General features: G+C 41.0%; 1 protein-coding gene across 3 annotated transcripts in view; it reads left to right on the forward strand.

Annotated features, from left to right (window-relative positions):
• The window catches only part of SNCAIP (synuclein alpha interacting protein), a 99344-nt gene extending 80397 nt beyond the window's left edge, over positions 1-18947 (forward strand). For 2 of the 3 annotated variants that reach the window (XM_048849385.2, XM_048849384.2), the window contains exons 9-12: positions 6702-6794; positions 9270-10326; positions 12771-12841; positions 18359-18947. In XM_048849385.2, the coding sequence (XP_048705342.1) occupies positions 6702-6794; positions 9270-10326; positions 12771-12841; positions 18359-18443 (1306 nt within the window). In that variant the 3' untranslated portion in view covers positions 18444-18947. The remainder of the gene's footprint in view (positions 1-6701; positions 6795-9269; positions 10327-12770; positions 12842-18358) is intronic. The other variant, XM_075128624.1, reaches the window with a different exon arrangement.
• Positions 18948-19380: the final 433 nt, after the last annotated feature.

The raw sequence follows: 19380 nt of genomic DNA on the forward strand, positions 1-19380 counted from the left end.
AGCACAAAAACAGGAGTAAAACAGAACATTCAGATCAGTTTTCAGTTTCCTCTTGATCAGAGCAAATGGGAAAGCTCAAAGGCTAAGAGTAAACACAAAAGGTCTCTAAGGTGGTCTCAGTCTCTTCCTGGAGAGAAGATATGACACTCAGAAAATAGGAAATGTGTAGAAGCCAGAAATCCTCCCTTTCATCCTCATCTTCAGAGTAAGAAGAACTCAGAATCCAGGCCAGAAGAGAAAGAGATCCAGGAAACTTCCTTCTACCATGGGTCAAAGGGAAAATGAAACAACAAACAAGTATTTATCTTCAGCTTGAATATAAAAAGCCCATCCTGCATCTCTCTGTCTAGTTATAGAGAACATGATCAATTCAGAATGGGAGCAGCCAACCAAAAGAGAGTCCCAAGACAGTCACAAAAGTTTTTCACAATGCCTACATAAAATGCCTTCGGTTGTACTTCTCAAGGTCAAATTAACAATTTGGTTAATCAGCCGAGGCGCTTAACAATTTGATTAATCAGACTGATTTCCTCAATAATATGTCTATGGCCTAAGGAACCCATGGACCTCTGATAGAAGACACCCTGATGCACAAATGAGCCAACTTTTGACCCTCTACTGGCATTATCAGCCTTGACCTGTGTGTTACTTGAGTTATCTTGGCCTGAACAATTCAGTCAGGCCTAAAGATATAAAATCAGCCCTTCCCTAGATCTCTTTGACAGTGCCTTTCCATGGCAGACTCCTCTGTGGACTCCCTATGGTTTGCAGCACGATGTATTGGACATAATACCATAGCTAGATGACATTTGGTGGAGCTGTGGGGTGGGAATCATCTACCCAAGCCAAGCACTAAATGGCTTCCTTGAAATCCTCAAGGGGCAAGCTCTTTGTCAAAGCAATGAATAAAGGAGCCCTAGAATAAAAAGATATAGACAAAAATACCCTCGTGTCAGTGAAGCATGGACTACAGGTTTTCATCAAAAAGCAGTCTGTCCTTTTGTTGCCCCTGTTCATCTACATTCTGTAGATAAAACATCGGGATTTAGCTGAAATTTTATATGAATGGTTTTATAAAGTTGTGTAGTTGAAGCCAAACAATTAATAATGATTATAGGATAAAATGAAACTTTATAGTATGCTCTATTTGTTTTGTGTATGGTACTCTGTTATAAAATATAAAAGTGTATTCAGATACCAGCTGTTAACTTTAAAGTGTTATTCCATCATTACTTATGTATTCTATTTTCTACTGTATAAACTGCCTGGGTTTTTTAAATAAAACAATAGATCTGGGCACATTGAAACATTTTGATACAGTCTGGGGCCTCAGCTTGTTCCCACTATCATCAGTGACTAAACTCTCTGACTTGATTAGGAGTAAGGTAAGGCCCATAGTTAGTAAGGGCCATACCCTGAGGTAAGAATCTCAGTATTTGGCCTTTAGATGTTTAGAAGTAAATTAACCCCTAACTATACACACAGCAGTGAGGGTGATCTGTAATTATGTATTTTAATAGCAAAGTCCATAATATTGCATGACAAAGTACTGCTCATAGAATATCAGGGTTGGAAGGGACCACAGTGGGGCTTCTAGTCCAACGCCCTGCTCAAAGCAGGACCAATCCCCAACTAAATCATCCCAAGCCTGACCTTAAAAACCTCTAAGGAAGGAGATTCCACCACCACTGAGAACAGTCTAGATCCATCCTCTTTGGAACCCCCTTTCAGGTAGTTGAAAGCAGCTATCAAATCCCCCCTCATTCTTCTCTTCCGCAGACTAAATAATCCCAGTTCCCTCAGTCTCTCCTCATAAATCATGTGCTCCAGCCCCCTATTCATGTTTGTTGCCCTCCACTAGACTCTTTCTCATTTTTCCACATCCTTCTTGTGGTGTGGGGCCAAAACTGGACATAGAGGGCCTGGGGGTATGTGTTTCTAGCAGGTGGTGTGGACTCTGTTTAAAGAGTTATAACTACCCCTCAAGAATATATGATCCTGTAATTCACAAGGCTATCGTGTGTGCGCGTGCATGTCTGTTACATAGTATTCATTATGTAATGAAATGAGGGAAATATGGCAATGGAGTAAGCTTTAATATTTTTAGTTAAATAAGGAATAAATAGAACTAATGTTTTTGTATAGTGCCTTTCAAAAATAATTGAGGTTGGGCAGGAGTAACTGTAAGAAAAGATGCTCTAGTGAGGGAAACATATAAATAAAGGTTTCAGAGGAACAGCCGTGTTAGTCTGTATTCGCAAAAAGAAAAGGAGTACTTGTGGCACCTTAGAGACTAACCAATTTATTTGAGCATGAGCTTTCGTGAGCTACAGCTCACTTCATCGGATGCATACTGTGGAAACTGCAGCAGACATTATATACACACAGAGATCATGAAACAATACCTCCTCCCACCCCACTGTCCTGCTGGTAATAGCTTATCTAAAGTGATCATCAAGTTGGGCCATTTCCAGCACAAATCCAGGTTTATATAAATATAGATAAATAAACCTTTATATAAATAAAGGTTACAAGTATAGGAAGTTTTTAGTTACACCTATGAAGCAGTTTGTATTCTTTCAGATTAGTTCTCCCTGTATATGATTTATATTTCTTATTTTAATATTCTGAAATGGAAGTTGAGAAAAGGATAAGAGGTGAGTGAATAGCTATGTAGCTATCAGAGAGTAATTGCAAATGAAAATAATTTGCCTGACCCTGGAAAAGACTGTGTCTTGGGAATTTACAGTATAATCCAGTGCTGACAGACTGAGGGAGTGATTTTAAAATAGTACACAGAACTGAGTAGGCGAAGGGAAGGAAAAGGCAAAATTAAAAGACGAGAAGGTGTGTATAACTTAGTGTGGTTATGCTTTGAGAAGTTACTGTAAAATGGCATGTTGGGATCTCCCCTTTATTGCTTTAGTACTTTCCAGATCCACTTTGTACGTTAGAAGAAAAAACATTTATTTTCTGTCAGTCCTGCAAATACAACCTGGGATCTGAGAAGTCATCTGGATTCTTTCTGGCTCTGACATTTCCAACTATAAAGACTCTGTATTTTGAACTTAGTTAACAATTCTGTTGATGGTATTTGAGCTAGGAAAAAATCCAGCTCACTGTCACAGAGCTATGTTCGTTCTGCACAACTAACAAGATTAAAAAAATACTAAAATACTAAAAATATAAAGGAGGTAGATAAGACCAAAAACATAAAGCAGATAAAAAGGTAGTGCTTTTTGCATGGTCACTTCTAATGTACAAGTACCTATGCTTAAAGGGGTAGGAAATAAAATCAAATGTGCTGAAAGCATTGTGGGTAAACAGTACTTTACACCACCTGTCTTGCACATTTATTAAATCTTTCTAGTTTTCTCTTTCGTGTGAGGCTTATCTGTGATAAGCTAAATAGCAAGACCCACAAATATGGGTATTTTAGTTAAGATGGTACCCGAATTTAGTGTATGTTGAGTATTCACGGCTATGTCAGGAGACGGCTTTGTCAGTGGATAGAGGAGTCAAAGCTTCCATCCCAGGAAATTTAGGTCCATTGTCTGCAGTCTGCTCAAGGCTACTTTGTAAGTAGTACACTTTGAACCATCCAGAAAGAACCAGTGGTGAAGTCCTTGTGAACAAGAAGAATTTCGAGCCAGCAGAAAGATGGCAGATGTGGCTCCACCACCTCTTGAGCCAGCCATCACACTAACCATTCCCAACCCACAACAGAAGGGGATGGAGAGGATGGGACACAGTGGAGCAGAGTTCAGATACACCTAATCATATGCCAGCATTAAGTTAGGACTGCTCCTGTGGTGTCCTAATTTGCACCCAGATTGGATAGCCCTGAATCAGGGAGCCACAAGAAGCTCCATGCAGTGTTCTCCCCCGCCTTCCACTCAGGACTGGAGAGTCCAGAATTCTGCTCCTAGAAAGTATCTTTACGTATCTTTTCGAAACACAAATGAATCCATTTTCTTGTGGCCTCAATCAGTATAGTTCAGATTTGTCCGTGTCTTGAATATGTCCTGGGATTACAGTAATTTTAGAGCAAAGGGAAGTAAATCTGTACACCAAGTGCAACTCCTAAAGTTATAAATTGTAGCTCATGGCCACTCTTTGAGATAGTCTCTTCATGCACTGCTTCATTTTGAGCTGAGTAAAAGGCTGTTTGAATCAAGATAGAGTATTGTATAAAATGTGCTTCAGTCTTAGGTTGCTTACCCAGCAACTAAACAGCATGTGCCAGACGACTTGGACTTGCAGGGTTCGGACTGCAAGGCTCTTTCGTTGCAGTGTAGCCTTCCCGGTTCGGGTTGGAGCCTGAGCTCTGAGACCTTCCCACCTCACAGGATCCTAGAACCTGAGCCCGGAAGTCTACACTGCCATGAAACAGCCCAAGGCCCACAAGTCCAAGTCACCTGGCATGGACCAGCTGTGGGTTTTTCATTGCAGTGTACACATAATCTTAGTGGCCAGCATCATTGTATCAAATATGAGCCTAACTAATATAGTGTCAACTTTCCTAGCAAGTTATCAGTGAATGCTTCAGCTGGGTGCAAACTTCATATTCTAGAGAACTGGATTTTTTAAATAAAGTAATAAAATATTTCCAAGGGTGAACTGTTCAAAGGTGAGCACCTAAAGTGAACTCTCAGAAAAATACACAAAGACAACCAATATTTGTGTATGCACTTTGGTTGACACAACTTCTGCACACACATTTGAAAACTTGGCCTTTTTAAAAGTATATGTGCAGTAAAACCTGTTATACTACCCCACCCCACTATGAATTCTCTATATGACACATTTTACAGAAAAGCTATTCCGGAAATCTTTTAGAGAATTTTAAAAAAATGTATTGGGATTAGTTCTTATATTGTTCTACCTGTGTCTTAGTTACCGTGAATCCAACTACAAACTGTCAAAGAAGAGGAAGAATTAAAACTAATAAACTTAAAACACCTCTTAAAAAGGCCTTAAAACCCTTATGTACATAAAAACTTCTTGATGGTAAAATGTTGTACGTGGGAACATAACCTGGCAGAAGGAAGAATTACGTCTGCTATTGGAAAGCTTTCAGAGTAGCAGCCGTGTTAGTCTGTATCCGCAAAAAGAACAGGAGTACTTGTGGCACCCTAGAGACTAACAAATTTATTAGAGCATAAGCTTTTGTGGGCTGCAGCCCACTTCATTGGATGCATAGAATGGAACATATAGTAAGATATATATATATATAGAGAGAGAGAGAGAGAGAGAGAGAGAGAGAGAGATACAGATAAGTTGGAAGTTACCATACAAACTGTGAGAGGCTAATTAGTTAAGATGAGCTATTATCAGCAGGAGAAAAAAAACTTGTGTAGTGATAATCAAGATGGCCCATTTCGACAGTTGACAAGAAGGTGTGAGGATACTTAACTTAAAGAAATAGATTCAAGTTTTTTTTTTCTCCTGCTGATAATAGCTCATTAGCCTCTCACAGTTCGTATGGTAACTTCCAACTTATCTGTGTGTGTGTGTGCATATATATCTCACTATATGTTCCATTCTATGCATCCGATGAAGTGGGCTGTAGCCGACGAAAGCTTATGCTCTAATAAATTTGTTAGTCTCTAAGGTGCCACAAGTACTCCTGTTCTTTTTATTGGAAAGCTGTGAGTCTCTCTTTTCCTACAGTTATGAAGCCTCAATTTCTAGCTCTGCAAAGTTTTGAGATAGTGGAGTTTAAATCTGTCATTGGTACAAGAGTAAATATTGTCTGTCTTGAGCCACACAGGTACAAGAGAAATGCAATTTATTATGGATGTCATCTTCATATTTTTGTTTATATAGATATAAGTGTTCATATTTGCATATATGGTCTTTCTCTCTTTCTTTGCTAGGGTTGCTCTGTAATCATACGTGCAATATCAGTTATGCACAATATTGTGTGTTTATTTAATTGTGGTTCTCCAAAGCTCTAGACGTGCATGCAGACTATTTACAAAGCACATACAGAGTAAAACAGGAAATTAAGAGGTTGTGTATGGGCTATGGTTGTGTATTGTATTGACTACACTGTGGTATTTTCGTCACTGTCCTATGTGGGAGTGCAGGTACACAGTCTGCTCTATCCGTCAGGATGAAGTAGATAGTTCTGTTGATGCACTAGTCCTGTTTTGTGGGCAATGGCCTTGCCCCCTCCTCTTAACCTTCCTGGGATTTGCTCTGTAGAGGGAATAGGAGTGAGCAATACCTGCACTCCCCAGAGCTAGGGCCTCCTGCAAGGGTCATCCATTCCCTTCCCATGCATAGCTGAGCAAGAGCCATCGTGATCTGACCTTAAGTTTGCTGTGACTTGACAGTTTGGGATTTTAAATTGGCACCAGAGGGATTAAGCTTTGTGCGTCACTCAGCTCCAGCAAATTGCTGCTTAAAATTCTAAACTTGCAACTTACAGCAGTCACTAGCAGTAATAAATAATTTATATTAACTAGGCAGTTTTCAGAAGGTGCTATACAGTGATCATGGGGTTCCCATAGGGATTAGAGGCAATTTGCAGGAGTACAGAACCTCTTTGTCCATGTTAATATTTGTATACACTCTATATTTGCATCTTCAATTATAGATGAACAGAGCCTTTCTTCTGAATGTGATGTTGAATGAGTGGTATCATTTACCCTCTTGTTTAATGATGGGTTTAATGGTTTAATATTTCCTTACAGGCAGACAGTAGAACGTGTGACATTACAGAACCAACTCCAGCAGCTTTTAGAAGCCCAGAGATCAGAGGGCCAATCACTACCAACATCCCCAAGGTAACAGTTTACAGGAGTGGAATTCTAAAGTAATGTAACTTGGAGCCTTTTTATTGTATAACTATTATCAGGAGAGATGATGGTCTATCTATTCATTCACACGTTAAAAAATAGTAAAACATCTGCTAAAACTAAATACATTTCCTTTTCACTGCTGATTTAAAATTCACATCTTTTAAATTGCCAGCTTGTAATAGGTGTAAATACTGGACATTCTTAGAAAGATGTAAGCAGAACTAATCATCCCTGTTCCTCACCAGTATAAAATCTGATTTATTGTGAAAGCCGAGTACATTTTGTATAAGATGAATCACAGTGAACGCTGGAAACACCTGGTGAAATTGTAAAGCTTCACTTTATGTGGTCCATTGTAACCTCATGCTGGCTATAATTCATAAAACCAGTTGCTAACAAAACATGCTTGCAGATTAATGTGGCTCCTCACACTCCTTATGTGTTTTGCCCATACTAGCTAGTGTAAAAAACCACAAAACCAGAAACCTATGTAATTTAACGTCAATGCCTTTTGCTAAAATAGATCACTTGACATAAAACTGCGGGGAGGAAAGAGACAAGACTGGGAGCCAGCAGGCCTGGTTTATGTTTCTGACCCTGTCAGACTTCTTATATGTCTTTGGCCAAGCCAATTTTATCCTGATCCTGCAAGAACTTAAGTATGTGCTTCACTTTACTCAGTTGTCAGTCCAGTTGACTTCAATGGGATTGCAAATGCGAGCAAAGTAACACACATACTTAAATGTTTGCAGAATTGTTCCCTTAATCTCTTTCTCACTCAGAGTCTTTATCTGTAAAATGGAGATGATACTTTCCTGCATAAGAGGGGTGTGTTATGGAGCTAACTTGATTTTAACATAGGCGCTGAAGTCAATGGAAAGAGCCACCTATTGACTTCAGTGGACTTAGGATCAAGCCCATAGAGTGCTATTTATACAGTACCTAATACATTTTGGGAAACATACTAATCATTAGTATTTGTAGAGTGCACTGGATGGGGTATTATACAAGTGCAAATCATTATTATTTATATTATTTTCTGAAGTAAATGCACCTTCTGAGACTGAAGAAGTGTTTGTATATACAAGAGGGGTGGATTGGTGGGTGAATTGCTTGGTTGGTATATCTTTTTCACATGGGAGAGGAAGATGCATGCTCTGCATCACTTACTAATTCTAACCACGAACCACCTCCTCTTGATTATGTGGGTAGGGATGAAAGTGGCTCTTCATTTTTTTCTAAACTTTGCTTTCATGGTGGTCACTGTTTTCCTCCCAGTTACAACTCCCTCACCCATCCTATCTTACCATGCCAATAACTCTGCTCATTGAAGCACATTCCAAGAGCCAAAGGAAGATCATCAGAACTAACCCTCTTTCACGCAAATGATAGGAATCTCTATGCTAGACCCAAGTAGTTTTTGCATGCACATTTCCCAGGAGGCCAGATACAGCTTTCATTTGTCTATTTCATTTATTACTATTTCACTTATATACTAAACATTTCTTAATTAAGATGAAGTGATTAATAATAGTATAATTAATGTAAAAAGTCCCAGCATTAGGACTATGAAATTATTAGAACTATAGTTGTTTGAAAAAAAGAAATTCACACCTACACTGCCTCAAATTAACTGTAACTGAGTTCTTTGCCTGTGGCCATGAGTAAAAGCAGGGTGGTGTTTTGTTTGTAATCAGGATATGGAATTTGTGGACTCTGACCCATGCCTCAGGGAAGGAGCTCTGTAACATAAATCCTTTACAAGCCAGACTTAAGATTGTATTTCCTTACTTTCTAATATTTGAGTTTTTTATTTGTGTAATGTCCTAATAATGTGGAACTTAATTAATGTATATTTACATCCTTTTCAATATGCTAAATATAAAGGGGGGAGGTGTGAATGGCCCTAACTTTTTATATAGTCTTACATGGTTTATTGTTAGTGGTGGGTGAATCCAACATGTGTGAAATGCACCTCTGGCTAGCACAAAGCATGTTTGTGGTAATTAGGCCAAGTTATCTTTGTATTATGATTGGACAAAAATAGTTAAAGAATGCTTTTTTTTTTTTTTTTACCTTTTTGAAAAACGTGTAAGAAAGCTCTATAACTGAAAAACAGCTGTTTCTTTCAATTTTTCCTATAAAACTCTTCTTTGGAATTCAAGTAGCCATACACAATTTCAGGCTGTACTGAGTTTTTCTTTGTGAATTTTAGGAGAGAAAGGGAGTCAAAATCTAGTTTAGAATGGGAACAGAGTTAAAGCCTTCACGGTGGAGCCACTGCAGTTGCTCCATAATAATACATTCTACGTGGACAAAGATCAAGGGGATAAGAGGAGCAATATGCTCAGACAGATGCGCACTGCAAATGGCAGCACTGAATTTGATATCTGTACATATTTGACCGTAGTGTCCTGTATTGAAAATCATTTCTCTCTCTTTTTTTTTTTTTTATTTAAGTTCACTATTGTCCCCTCCTTCTGGCAAACCCCAGTGGAAAGCCTCTGATGCAGATGATTTGTCTCTACCAAAAAGTAAATTGAACACCCAAGATGGGATTCAGATTCTTGGCAGCCTGGGAACTTCCAGCCATACTCGGTCCAAGATGAAAGACGAGGACTCCGATAAAATCCTACGCCAATTGTTGGGGAAAGAAATCTCTGAGAATGTCTGTATGCAGGAGAAGCTGACATTGGAATTTCAGGATGCTCATGCTTCCTCCAAGAATGTGAAGAAGATTCTACCGGAGAAAAGAGAGCTGAAGTTAGCCAGACTGAGGCAGCTTATGCAGAGATCCCTCAGCGAGTCTGATACAGACTCAAATAATTCTGAGGACCTGAAGAATACTCCCATGAAAAGAACTGACAAACCAAGGCCACAACCGATAGTAGAAAATGTTGAAAGCACTGAGAGTTTGCACCTGATGATTAAGAAACACACTTTGGCAGCAGGGCGCCGGTTTCCTTTTGGCATTAGAGCTTCCAAATCTGTGGACGGCCACAGCCCATCTCCCTCTTCAGAGAGCAGTGATCCTGATAACGAACCCCAGTATCAGTCTGGGACTGCATCTCAGAGCCAAGTTTCTGGAGATACCTCTCAGTCCAGCACTGACAGTGCCACTGTTCAAAAGGTTGCTACGAGTCCTAAGAGCGCCCTCAAGTCTCCCTCTTCAAAGCGCAGAACCTCCCAGAATTTAAAACTCAGAGTAACCTTTGAGGAGCCCGTGGTGCAGATGGAGCAAACAGAGGTTGAACTGAATGAGGAAAAGGACAAAGACCGGGGCAAAGCGCCTCAGCGGGCTCCAGCCAGCACTGAGCCTGGGGATCAGCTGAAAAGGCCATTTGGAACATTTAGATCTATAATGGAGACTCTGAGCGGGAACCAGAACAACAGCAACAACAGTCAAACAGCAAACTTGATGAAAACCTCATCAACATTGCCCTTTACCTCTTTAGGAAGAAAGGCTGCAGATAGCAAGGGAAATCCAGCAGCTCCTACTAAAGGAAAAAATAAGACAGTGAGTGCTCTCAGGGTGTGGGGAGGAGGTGTTTTTTTCCTCTCATTTCTTTTCCTTTTTAAGTAATGAACAATTTGCCTTTGATTAAGAATGACAGCTTCGTGTTCTTCCTTCCCCACTGCCATGTACACACAAACAAACCATAAGCGCTGTTTGACTGGTAAAAAGAAACACAGAGTGCAGATCATAGTTGGCCTTTATTGGAAGACTTATGGAAGGAGAGGGAATTGTTGAGGGTGAAATTCCTCTCCCCATGCAGAGAGTCAGCACAAAATCTAGGAACCGCTTAAGTGCACAAGTGGCCTTAATTGAGCATTGGCTCTGTGCTCTGCACAGAGGGGAGTTTCACCCAGAATAAATTTTTAATCTTCTTGTGGGGGACAATTCATAGTGAGAACATTAATTTTAAAACCTTTGGATTACAAAGGAGTAAATAAATTCAGGGCCACCCCTATCTTATAGATCTGGTTACCCGGAGTGGCAGGATTGAGAGAGTGGCAGAAAATAATGTAAACATACCCTTTTTCTGCCGCTGCCCCTCTCCGCCTCCATTTCCGCTATAGTGCTCTCTATGAGCAGCCACTGCCCAATTCACTCCTCACACCCTCCCAGCTGTTGCTTTCTTTCCCCTACACCCTCCTATTCATATCAGAGCAGCTGATTGGTACCTGAGAGTTGGCATGTTATAGTGAGCTGAGCCATGATGTAGCTCACATGCAGCCTGGGTGCCCAACTAAGTGCCCCTCCAGAGAGGAACTGGGGAAAGAAGGATGTGTCTGTTCAGAAACCGCCTCCCTTGTTTGAAAGAGGGAGCAGAATTCGCCCAAATGAATGTCTCCCTGAGGGAGGGAGAGAAAGAAGAGTGTGTGTATGTTTGAGTGCAAGAGAGACAGAGGGGTGGGAAACAATGCGAGTACAGTGTGTATGTATATGGCTGTAAGGAGCAACAGGCGTGTCTGGCAAGGCATAGAATAGAATGTGTGAGTGACAGGATGTGGTGGAGCACTGAACGTGAGTGATGAGTCAGGGTCTCTTGGGGTGAGGAGGATGAGGGAAGGGATAAATGGAGGACAAAAAAAGGAAGGAGAAATTGAAGGGGAGGAGAAACACTAAAAGAACAAAAAGAAAAGGAGTACTTGTGGCACCTTAGAGACTAACCAATTTATTTGAGGATAAGCTTTCGTAAGCTACAGCATCCGATGAAGTGAGCTGTAGCTCACGAAAGCTTATGCTCAAATAAATTGGTTAGTCTCTAAGGTGCCACAAGTACTCCTTTTCTTTTTGCGAATACAGACTAACACAGCTGTTACTCTGAAACTAAAAGAACAGCAAACAGACTAAGGGAGAGAAAAATGGAGGAATTATGTACTGTCGAAAAATACAATTTAGGAGTAAATGGAAAAAGAGGAAGAAAAGGTGCATCCAAATATACAGCCAGTGAGAAGAAGTGAATGAAGGAAAGAAAAAGGCAAAAAGAAGAAAAAGCAATCTCATAAGATTTACTGTATTATTAATAGACCATGTAGTGCCAAAACATTAAATGAAAATTAAAAATGTAAAGCCAATGGGATAGGTTAGATGGACAAGAGAGAGTGCACTTAATGCTATTTGCATAGAAATGCACAGCCAGGTTAAAGATTGCAGATTTCGGCCTTCAAATAGCTCACAAATTGTTGTAACTGTAATAGTTGAACTACCATTGAAATACAGAAGTAACTCGATACCATAAGAGTGAAATTTTTCAAAAAGATGGATTCAGATATTTGAGAGAGAGAGAAAAGGACTGATTGTCTTCAAAAATATTCTGGCAGAAAATGAGACAGTGTGGATGAGATAATATCTTTTACTGGACCAACTTCTTTTGGTGAAAGAGACAAGCTTTCGCACTTTTGCAGAGCTCTTCTCTTTCACCAACAGAAGTTGACCCAGTAAAAGATATTACCTCACCCACCTTGTCCTTCTAATATCCTGGAACCAAGACAGCTACAACACTGCAAACTGACAGAAAGTGGTGTCGTAAATAATTTACTTAGCTCACTTAGGAAGATTAAACAGTTAGAAAGGAAATTGTGACGCTATCAATCATTCCTTGCAGTATTGACACTTGCTCTATGTAGAATCGTAGGACTGGAAGGGACCTCGAGAGGTCATCTTGTTAAATGTCAAGGTGCCACATTTGCATGTTATCTTTGTCAAACACCAAATTCATCTGGAAATGTAGTTTCACAGCTGGTCAGAGATACCTCACAGCAATGGACTTTCTCTATCTCCAAAAAAGTAACGGATTAATTATGTTTTAAAGTATCTTTTTAAAAAGCTTTCACTGTTAAAAATTCTCCTGTAACCTTTTGACTGCACAGTTACTTTACATATGTCTGTGTGCATTGTGCATGTGATAAGCTCATTGCATGTTTTCAACTGACTTATATATTGCACTTCCCTAGGGGCCTTACTCCAGCTACACCAATCTTTCCTCTAGCATGCTGATTGAAGACCATCTGTGTAACTATGCATGGTATGTGCTGATGCAGAGTGAATTGTTTGGCTTCATTATTGTTGCTTTTCCCCGTCCTAATTGCATGTGCTTGTTAAAATAATTCGCAGCTGAGATAAACGAAATGATTTATGTCAGGAATAAAAAACAGGGCAAATATTTGATTTCCTTAAAAAAAGAAAAAAAAAACACACTTGTGATGGACTTCTTCTAATGTCACAGGTGAACTAGCCTAGAGGCCTCAGCTGTGAGCATGCATAAAAGTAGTCATACTCATAAATCCACCATGCAGTTTAGTTCTGTTTGGCATAGCACTCAGTCTCTGTTGAACGAAAGTCAAGTACCAGATGAGAATGGAAATTAAATTTCCTCTTATGAGTAGGGCAAGTCAACCTCTAATCACAATCTGAACATAACAATCTGAACAGTGTTCTCCCTCCCGTGTTCTTCTCACCCGGCCTTGGACTTCAGAAGAAATTATATATGTTAAAACAAAGACTCATGATTTTGACCATTTGTTTAATCTTTCTAATTTAAATGTACTGCGTTATGAGATTGTCAGGCAGACAGACCAGTTTTCAGTAGCCATAAATGTGTGCTGCAAAATGCAGCATTTGATAAGATATATGTTTGTTTTAAAAGAAAATATTCCTTAAACTGCTCTGTTGTTTTGACCTAGTGCTAGCAACTTTGGGAAAAGTTTAAAATTAATCTTTTAGCAATTTAGGAGTTTGAATGACTTTAGCAGTTTTAGGAGTTCAGGAGATTTTGTTTTTTGTTTTTGTTTTTTTTTAAATCTAAGGCTGGGGGTGTCTGTTCCTTACCACCCAAATCCTTCTCGCATATCCCTAACTTGATTTTAATAGTTCAGACCAGTGGTTCTCAACCTAATTACCAATGTGGGCCCCATATAGAGCTCTGTGTGTGTTATGTGGGCCACATCCGCACAATATATATACTACCTGTATGGCCATGAGGATGTCACCTGGGCCGCAGCTGTGTACTGATTAGGTCGCAAGTGGGCTATGGGATGAGAACCATTGGTTCAGACAAACAAGAATCTGATTCTCACTTACACCGGTGTCAGTGAAATCAGCATCGGGATACTCAATTCTAGTTTTCGGAGGTTTTCTTCTTCCCTGGGGAATACTGGGGAGATTCACTTCTGACCTATTTTAAGATCGGGAAAATGCCTGTATTATAACAGTCTCTTGTAATGTTTTTTGGACGCTCTCCAGCCAAAATAGCCCAGCCGCTTGAGTATTGTGAGATGCTAGGCCATTAATTATCCCCCTACGCTAGAACCATCTCACAGGGCTGCGAGCCCTCGCAGTATTTTCACAAGTGCCACAATTTTGCACCATTAAAATTGGCCTTTCGTGAGAAGTTCCTGGTAGCATAGGCTTTCTGCTGGAGAGGTACTGCAGTGGTTTTCAACCTGTGGTCCACGGACCCCTGGAAGTCTGCAAACTGTCTAAGGGGTCCACAAAAGGTTGTAATTACCATGGAACAGTGGTTTTCAACCTGTGGTCCACAAACCTGGGGCATCCTGTCTAAGATTTCCAAAGGACTCCCACCTCCATTCAAAATTTTGTTAGGGTTCCGCAAATAAAAAAAGGTTGAACACTACTGATGTAGTGGATGCTGGAGTTCTGACGGCAGCTTGTAGAGGCCTCTGCTGGGAGACTGAGCTGCAGACTTTGGACTGCAGTTCAAGCCACACGAGAGGCTGGTGCTCTCCTTGCTGTTTCCCTCACGGTGAATCCATTCATGCTTTCTGCGCCATGAGGCAGATGGAGAAACAGGGAACCAGTTTAGGGATAGTTTTTAACTATCTCCTCCTTCTATCCAGCATTGAGTGGGGCTGAGAGAAGCAAAGGTAGGGGTGTGTGATGGTAGAAAAAGGATCCAAGGAGCGTGTAGATGGCTCAGTGGGTGGGTGTTTCCCCTTTTCTCTCCAGCTTGCAGGGAGCCACCCCCAACTGCGCTGCAGTCTCCCAGACCATTCACAAGGGGCAGCATCCAGGGAAGGGGAGAAAGAGCTGAGCAAGGGAAGGCATCCTAAGATGGGAGCTGGGCAGCGGCAGTGCCCAGAAACAGTAGAAAGAGTGAGGTGTGGGTTGGTGCTCGTTTGAAGGGAGGGGGCTGTAGAGGGGGCAGGGCACAGAGGAGAGAGCTGAGATCAGTGGGTTGGGGAAGGGATCGTTTTGGGGAAGAGTCCCCCTGTCAACCAGGAGTAAAAAAGGAGGAGGTCCCCCAGTTGGGGTGTGTATTTTCTGTGCACTTCAGGAGAGTTTCCTGAATTACAAAAAGGGGCTATTCTCGCTAGGAGTCAGAAATCAGAAAACAGACCAACAAGCAGTGCGTTTAAAAAACGTTTTTAAAGGGTTCTGATGATTCTTTAAGTCAAACGTTGGTTTGGTCTGTCTCATGATTTTGGAACATTCAAGTTTGACAAGACTGTGCCTATCATTTTCCCATTCATCAGCAAACCCCACCCACTAGTGTGATGTAGCCTGTGCAGCTTAATATGTTAGGGCAGTGCTCTCCAACCTTTTTATGCACAAGATCACGTTTTGATTTTAAGTGCCACCCAGCATCTGCGCCACCCCTTCCCCGAGGCCCCGCCCTGCTCATGCCATACCCCTCCCTCCGTCCCTCACTGTCCCCCACCCTCACTCACTTTCACCGGCTGGGGCAGGAGGTTGGGGTTCAGGAGGGGGTGCGGGCTCTGGGCTGTGACCAAGAGGTTCGGAATGTGGCAGGGGGCTCCGGGCTGAGCCTGGGGTAGGGGGTTTGGGGTGCAGGAGTGGGTATGGGTGCAAGCTCTGGGAGAGAGTTTGGGATGCTGGCTCTGGGAGAGGGCTCAGGGCTTGAGCAGAGGCTTGGGGTACAGGAGGGGGTAGGGGGTGCTGGCTCTGGGAGGGGGCTCAGGGCTGGGGGTTGGGGTGCAGGCTCCCACCAGTCAGCACTTACCTCAGGCGGATCCTGGTCAGCAGCACAATGGGAGCTGCGGGGACGGTGCCTGTAGGCAGGAGCAGCGCACGGACACCCCTGCCCCACCCCTCCCCCCCAGCAGGGGCATGCTGGCCACTTCCGGGAGCGGCATGGGGCCGGGGTAGGCAGGGAGCCTGCCTTAGCCCCGCTGCACTGCCAGACTTTTAGTGGCCAGAGATCATGATCGACTGTCAGACACTCCAGGATCGACCCGTTGGTGACCCTTGTGTTAGGGAAAGTATCAGCCTCAGTCCCATTACCAGTCATTCTGGGCAGAGTCTGACTTTTCCCCTGGAATGAGTTGGAAGACTATAATTCTGATTGAAACATTACACAGCTTTTTCCGAAAAAAGAAGTACCTGTTTCGAATAGGGTGCTCCCTCTACAGTTATAACCTTTTTCAGATGCGTAAGCCTGTGGCTTATCTATCTGGACAGTCTCAAACTCATTCTAACTCTAACCTTGCCATATGTCATTTTTTAGCAAATGGTGAATAATTATTTGAGATCAACCTGAAATCAACCAACATCCCCATCCAACCGCAGCTTCTTTTTTTAGAAACATTTAAAAATCTCATCAGTGTCAGGGCTTTGGCTTGTTGTTTACTTTTCCAAGCGAAGTACTTTTCTTGATAGTGAAGAAATTAAAATTTCCAGGGTCCTTGTAAAATTAGATTCACTCCATTTCTCTGAACATCTGAGGAGAGATTTCAATGCGGAGGGTGATTTTTTTTTTCTCTTTGAAAGGACTGGTTAGCTTTTTATTTATTACAAGTCCAAACAAATGTTTGCAATTACTGGTGTCTTAGATGCCAATGAAATGTTCACTTCATTTGAAATCTGTAATACATTAAAATGAGCACTGGTTCATCTTATCAGTAAGAAGCTCTGTATTAGCTGCTGGCCATCAGCAACTAGAAGTATTTTGTTTGGATGTACAAGTGCATTAGGGGAATCCACCATCATAGTGCCGTCAGGTAGTTAATAAATAGTACACTCTTTTAAAATTATAAATGCCTATTAAAGCAATAGACATTGCCAAAGTGAGTTCCAGTGCCCAGTAATTGACTACCCTGGGAGTTATATTTCCTGAGCAAAATGAGTGCATAACAGGTTGAAGATCCCTACATGGAGTCAAGGAGCAGCTTCTCTAGATGACATGTTCCCCTAGAAAAGCTGCATCCCTCCCACAAACCGTGGAGCAGTTGTAGAGCTGTAACATGGAGGGTGCTTGAGTCTGTGGCTTCCTTTGTGCTCTGAACAGCCTTCCACATGAGGAAGGCTGAGGGATTCACACAGCTGTGGATTCCAGTGGTGTTAAACTGGCATAAAACTGAAACAGCGCAGTAGCGAGTCATCCCAAAAGCAGCTGTCTGGCTTGCACAGAGCTACAGCAGGATCAGGGCTGTGCAAACGTGAGCTTGAAGCCACCTTTTCAGACACGCACCCTTGACCTGTGCTCTGTGAAGTTTAACCGCACACCAGAATCTGGCCCTTACAGTGACCAAGTTATATGATGATTATACTGTAGCAGTATTACTGCTAAGGACAAGTAATGGAAGGCGGGAATTTTAAGAGTGTCCAAAAGAAGTCACTGTGAAAATGGGAGGAGTTGGATGCCTAACTCCCTTAGGCACTTTTGAAAATCCTACCCCAAAATTTAAAAACATTATTGAAGAGAATTAGAACAGCATTGGACTCACATTATGCTCTTGGGTGATTCAGATCACCGACAAATCAAAAGAATTGGAGTGTTGTGAATTGAATTTATATATTATAAAATAGTTAGCAGACTTAAATGTTTTTCTTTAGTTTCCCTGCTTAAATTAAAGGATAAAATTCTGAGCACATAGTACACCCTTTAAAAACTGGTTGAATGGGCCCTTTAAAAACTGGTTGAATGGGGCATTCTGGAGATTAAAATATATATTATAGAGAAGACATACTTTTTGATGTTGCTAATAAATAACATCTTAATTATTAAAACTGGAAAAATTGTAAAAGGTACAGAATACTTGGTGCTCTACAAACAAGGTATGGTCTTCCCATAATGAGCTTACCATATAATTATTGCCATCCTTTTGTTTACTTTTTGATTGCATTTTTTTATGCTGAATATGATTTTCTGAACGTACTATGGAGGTAAAATTTAAAGCACCTAAGTCACACTGGCTTGCAGTGGGACTTAGGAATTTTAGAAAATTGTACCCATTATCATTAAATTTGAATAGTGCCTTAATTTACACAATGATAAAACATTTTACAAAATGTTAAAAACAAAGGCCCCAGTTCTACAGCTGGCTTTGGGTATCTGGCCATGCAAATCTGATACCTGAATAAGATCCATAAGGAAGTCAGTGGGACTACGTACAGTATTAAGCCCTCCATTCAGTAGTAAATGTTTGGAGAATCAAGCTTATAGATAAAGTTGCTTTCACCACACAAAACTTGCATTCTAAATAAAACAAGATAAACAAGCGCAAGACCAAACACTCCATATCATTAGTATGATCATGGATAATTTTCTTCTTTTTCTCCCCAGGCATAATGACATCAATAGGATAAGTCTGAAATCATACAGCCAAAAAAGTATTGAAGAGCCAGAGCTGCAGGAATTCTTCCTCTAAATCACATCTCATGGTGTCTCGTCTGCCTTCAAACATGGTTTGAAATGCCTGAAATATCTTCTTTAACAACACTAATATGAGACATAACTCTCACCAGCAAAACAAGACTGTTAGGATGCCTTAAATTTGTAGCAGTTAGACCATATACAAAATGTTTTTATGCTGTGTGTGTGTGTGTGTGTGTGTAACTTGTTTGTAAGATATACTGTTCAAAGGCATGGGGGAGCAAAAGTAGTGGTTTGGAAATTGCAGTGACACGGGCAACCTCCAGAATGTTTATCTGGCCACTGAACACATTTTGTACTTCATCTATTGCATGGATATACTGTAATATGTCTGTATTTCCCTCTCTCAATGACATATACTGTAAAAATTTCAGCCAGGACTCTGCCTGCTGAGCTCCTCAATGAGACCAAGGCAATAGCATTGTTTTTTTTTGTCTAGTATGTTTTGTCTGTTATTTCTATTTTTTGTAAAAAGGAAATAAAAACAGTATTAACAATATACCATCTGAATGGGCCCAGATACTTCTCATTTCTCTGTTCTTTGCTTCCTGACAGCGGCCTTTTTGGTTTTTAGAACGCTTAAGTATTGAATGATGGAAGTATCTGTGCAGTGAACAACCACCTAGACTTCTACACAAAGGGTCAAATGTGCAAAGTCATTTGTGTTAAAAATTGCTTTGAAATTTTAAATGTGCTTTTGTAGCTTTAAAAAGAAATTTCAAAGAGCTCAGGAAACTCATAAATAAGTTTCAGAATTAACATTTTTTATTTACTGTCAGGAACTGGAATGTGCTTGGTGCTATGCTAGCCTCAGAGTCCCTGCTCTGAGGACCCTACAGTCTATTAAAGCCCAGGTCATATCTCTTGGCAGCCTACAGACTTTCCATTAAATTCAGTGGGACCTAGTTCAGTCTTTGAAAGACAAACATTGG

The sequence above is a fragment of the Caretta caretta genome, chromosome 5, assembly GCF_965140235.1.
Source record: "Caretta caretta isolate rCarCar2 chromosome 5, rCarCar1.hap1, whole genome shotgun sequence".
Lineage (NCBI taxonomy): Eukaryota > Metazoa > Chordata > Testudines > Cheloniidae > Caretta > Caretta caretta.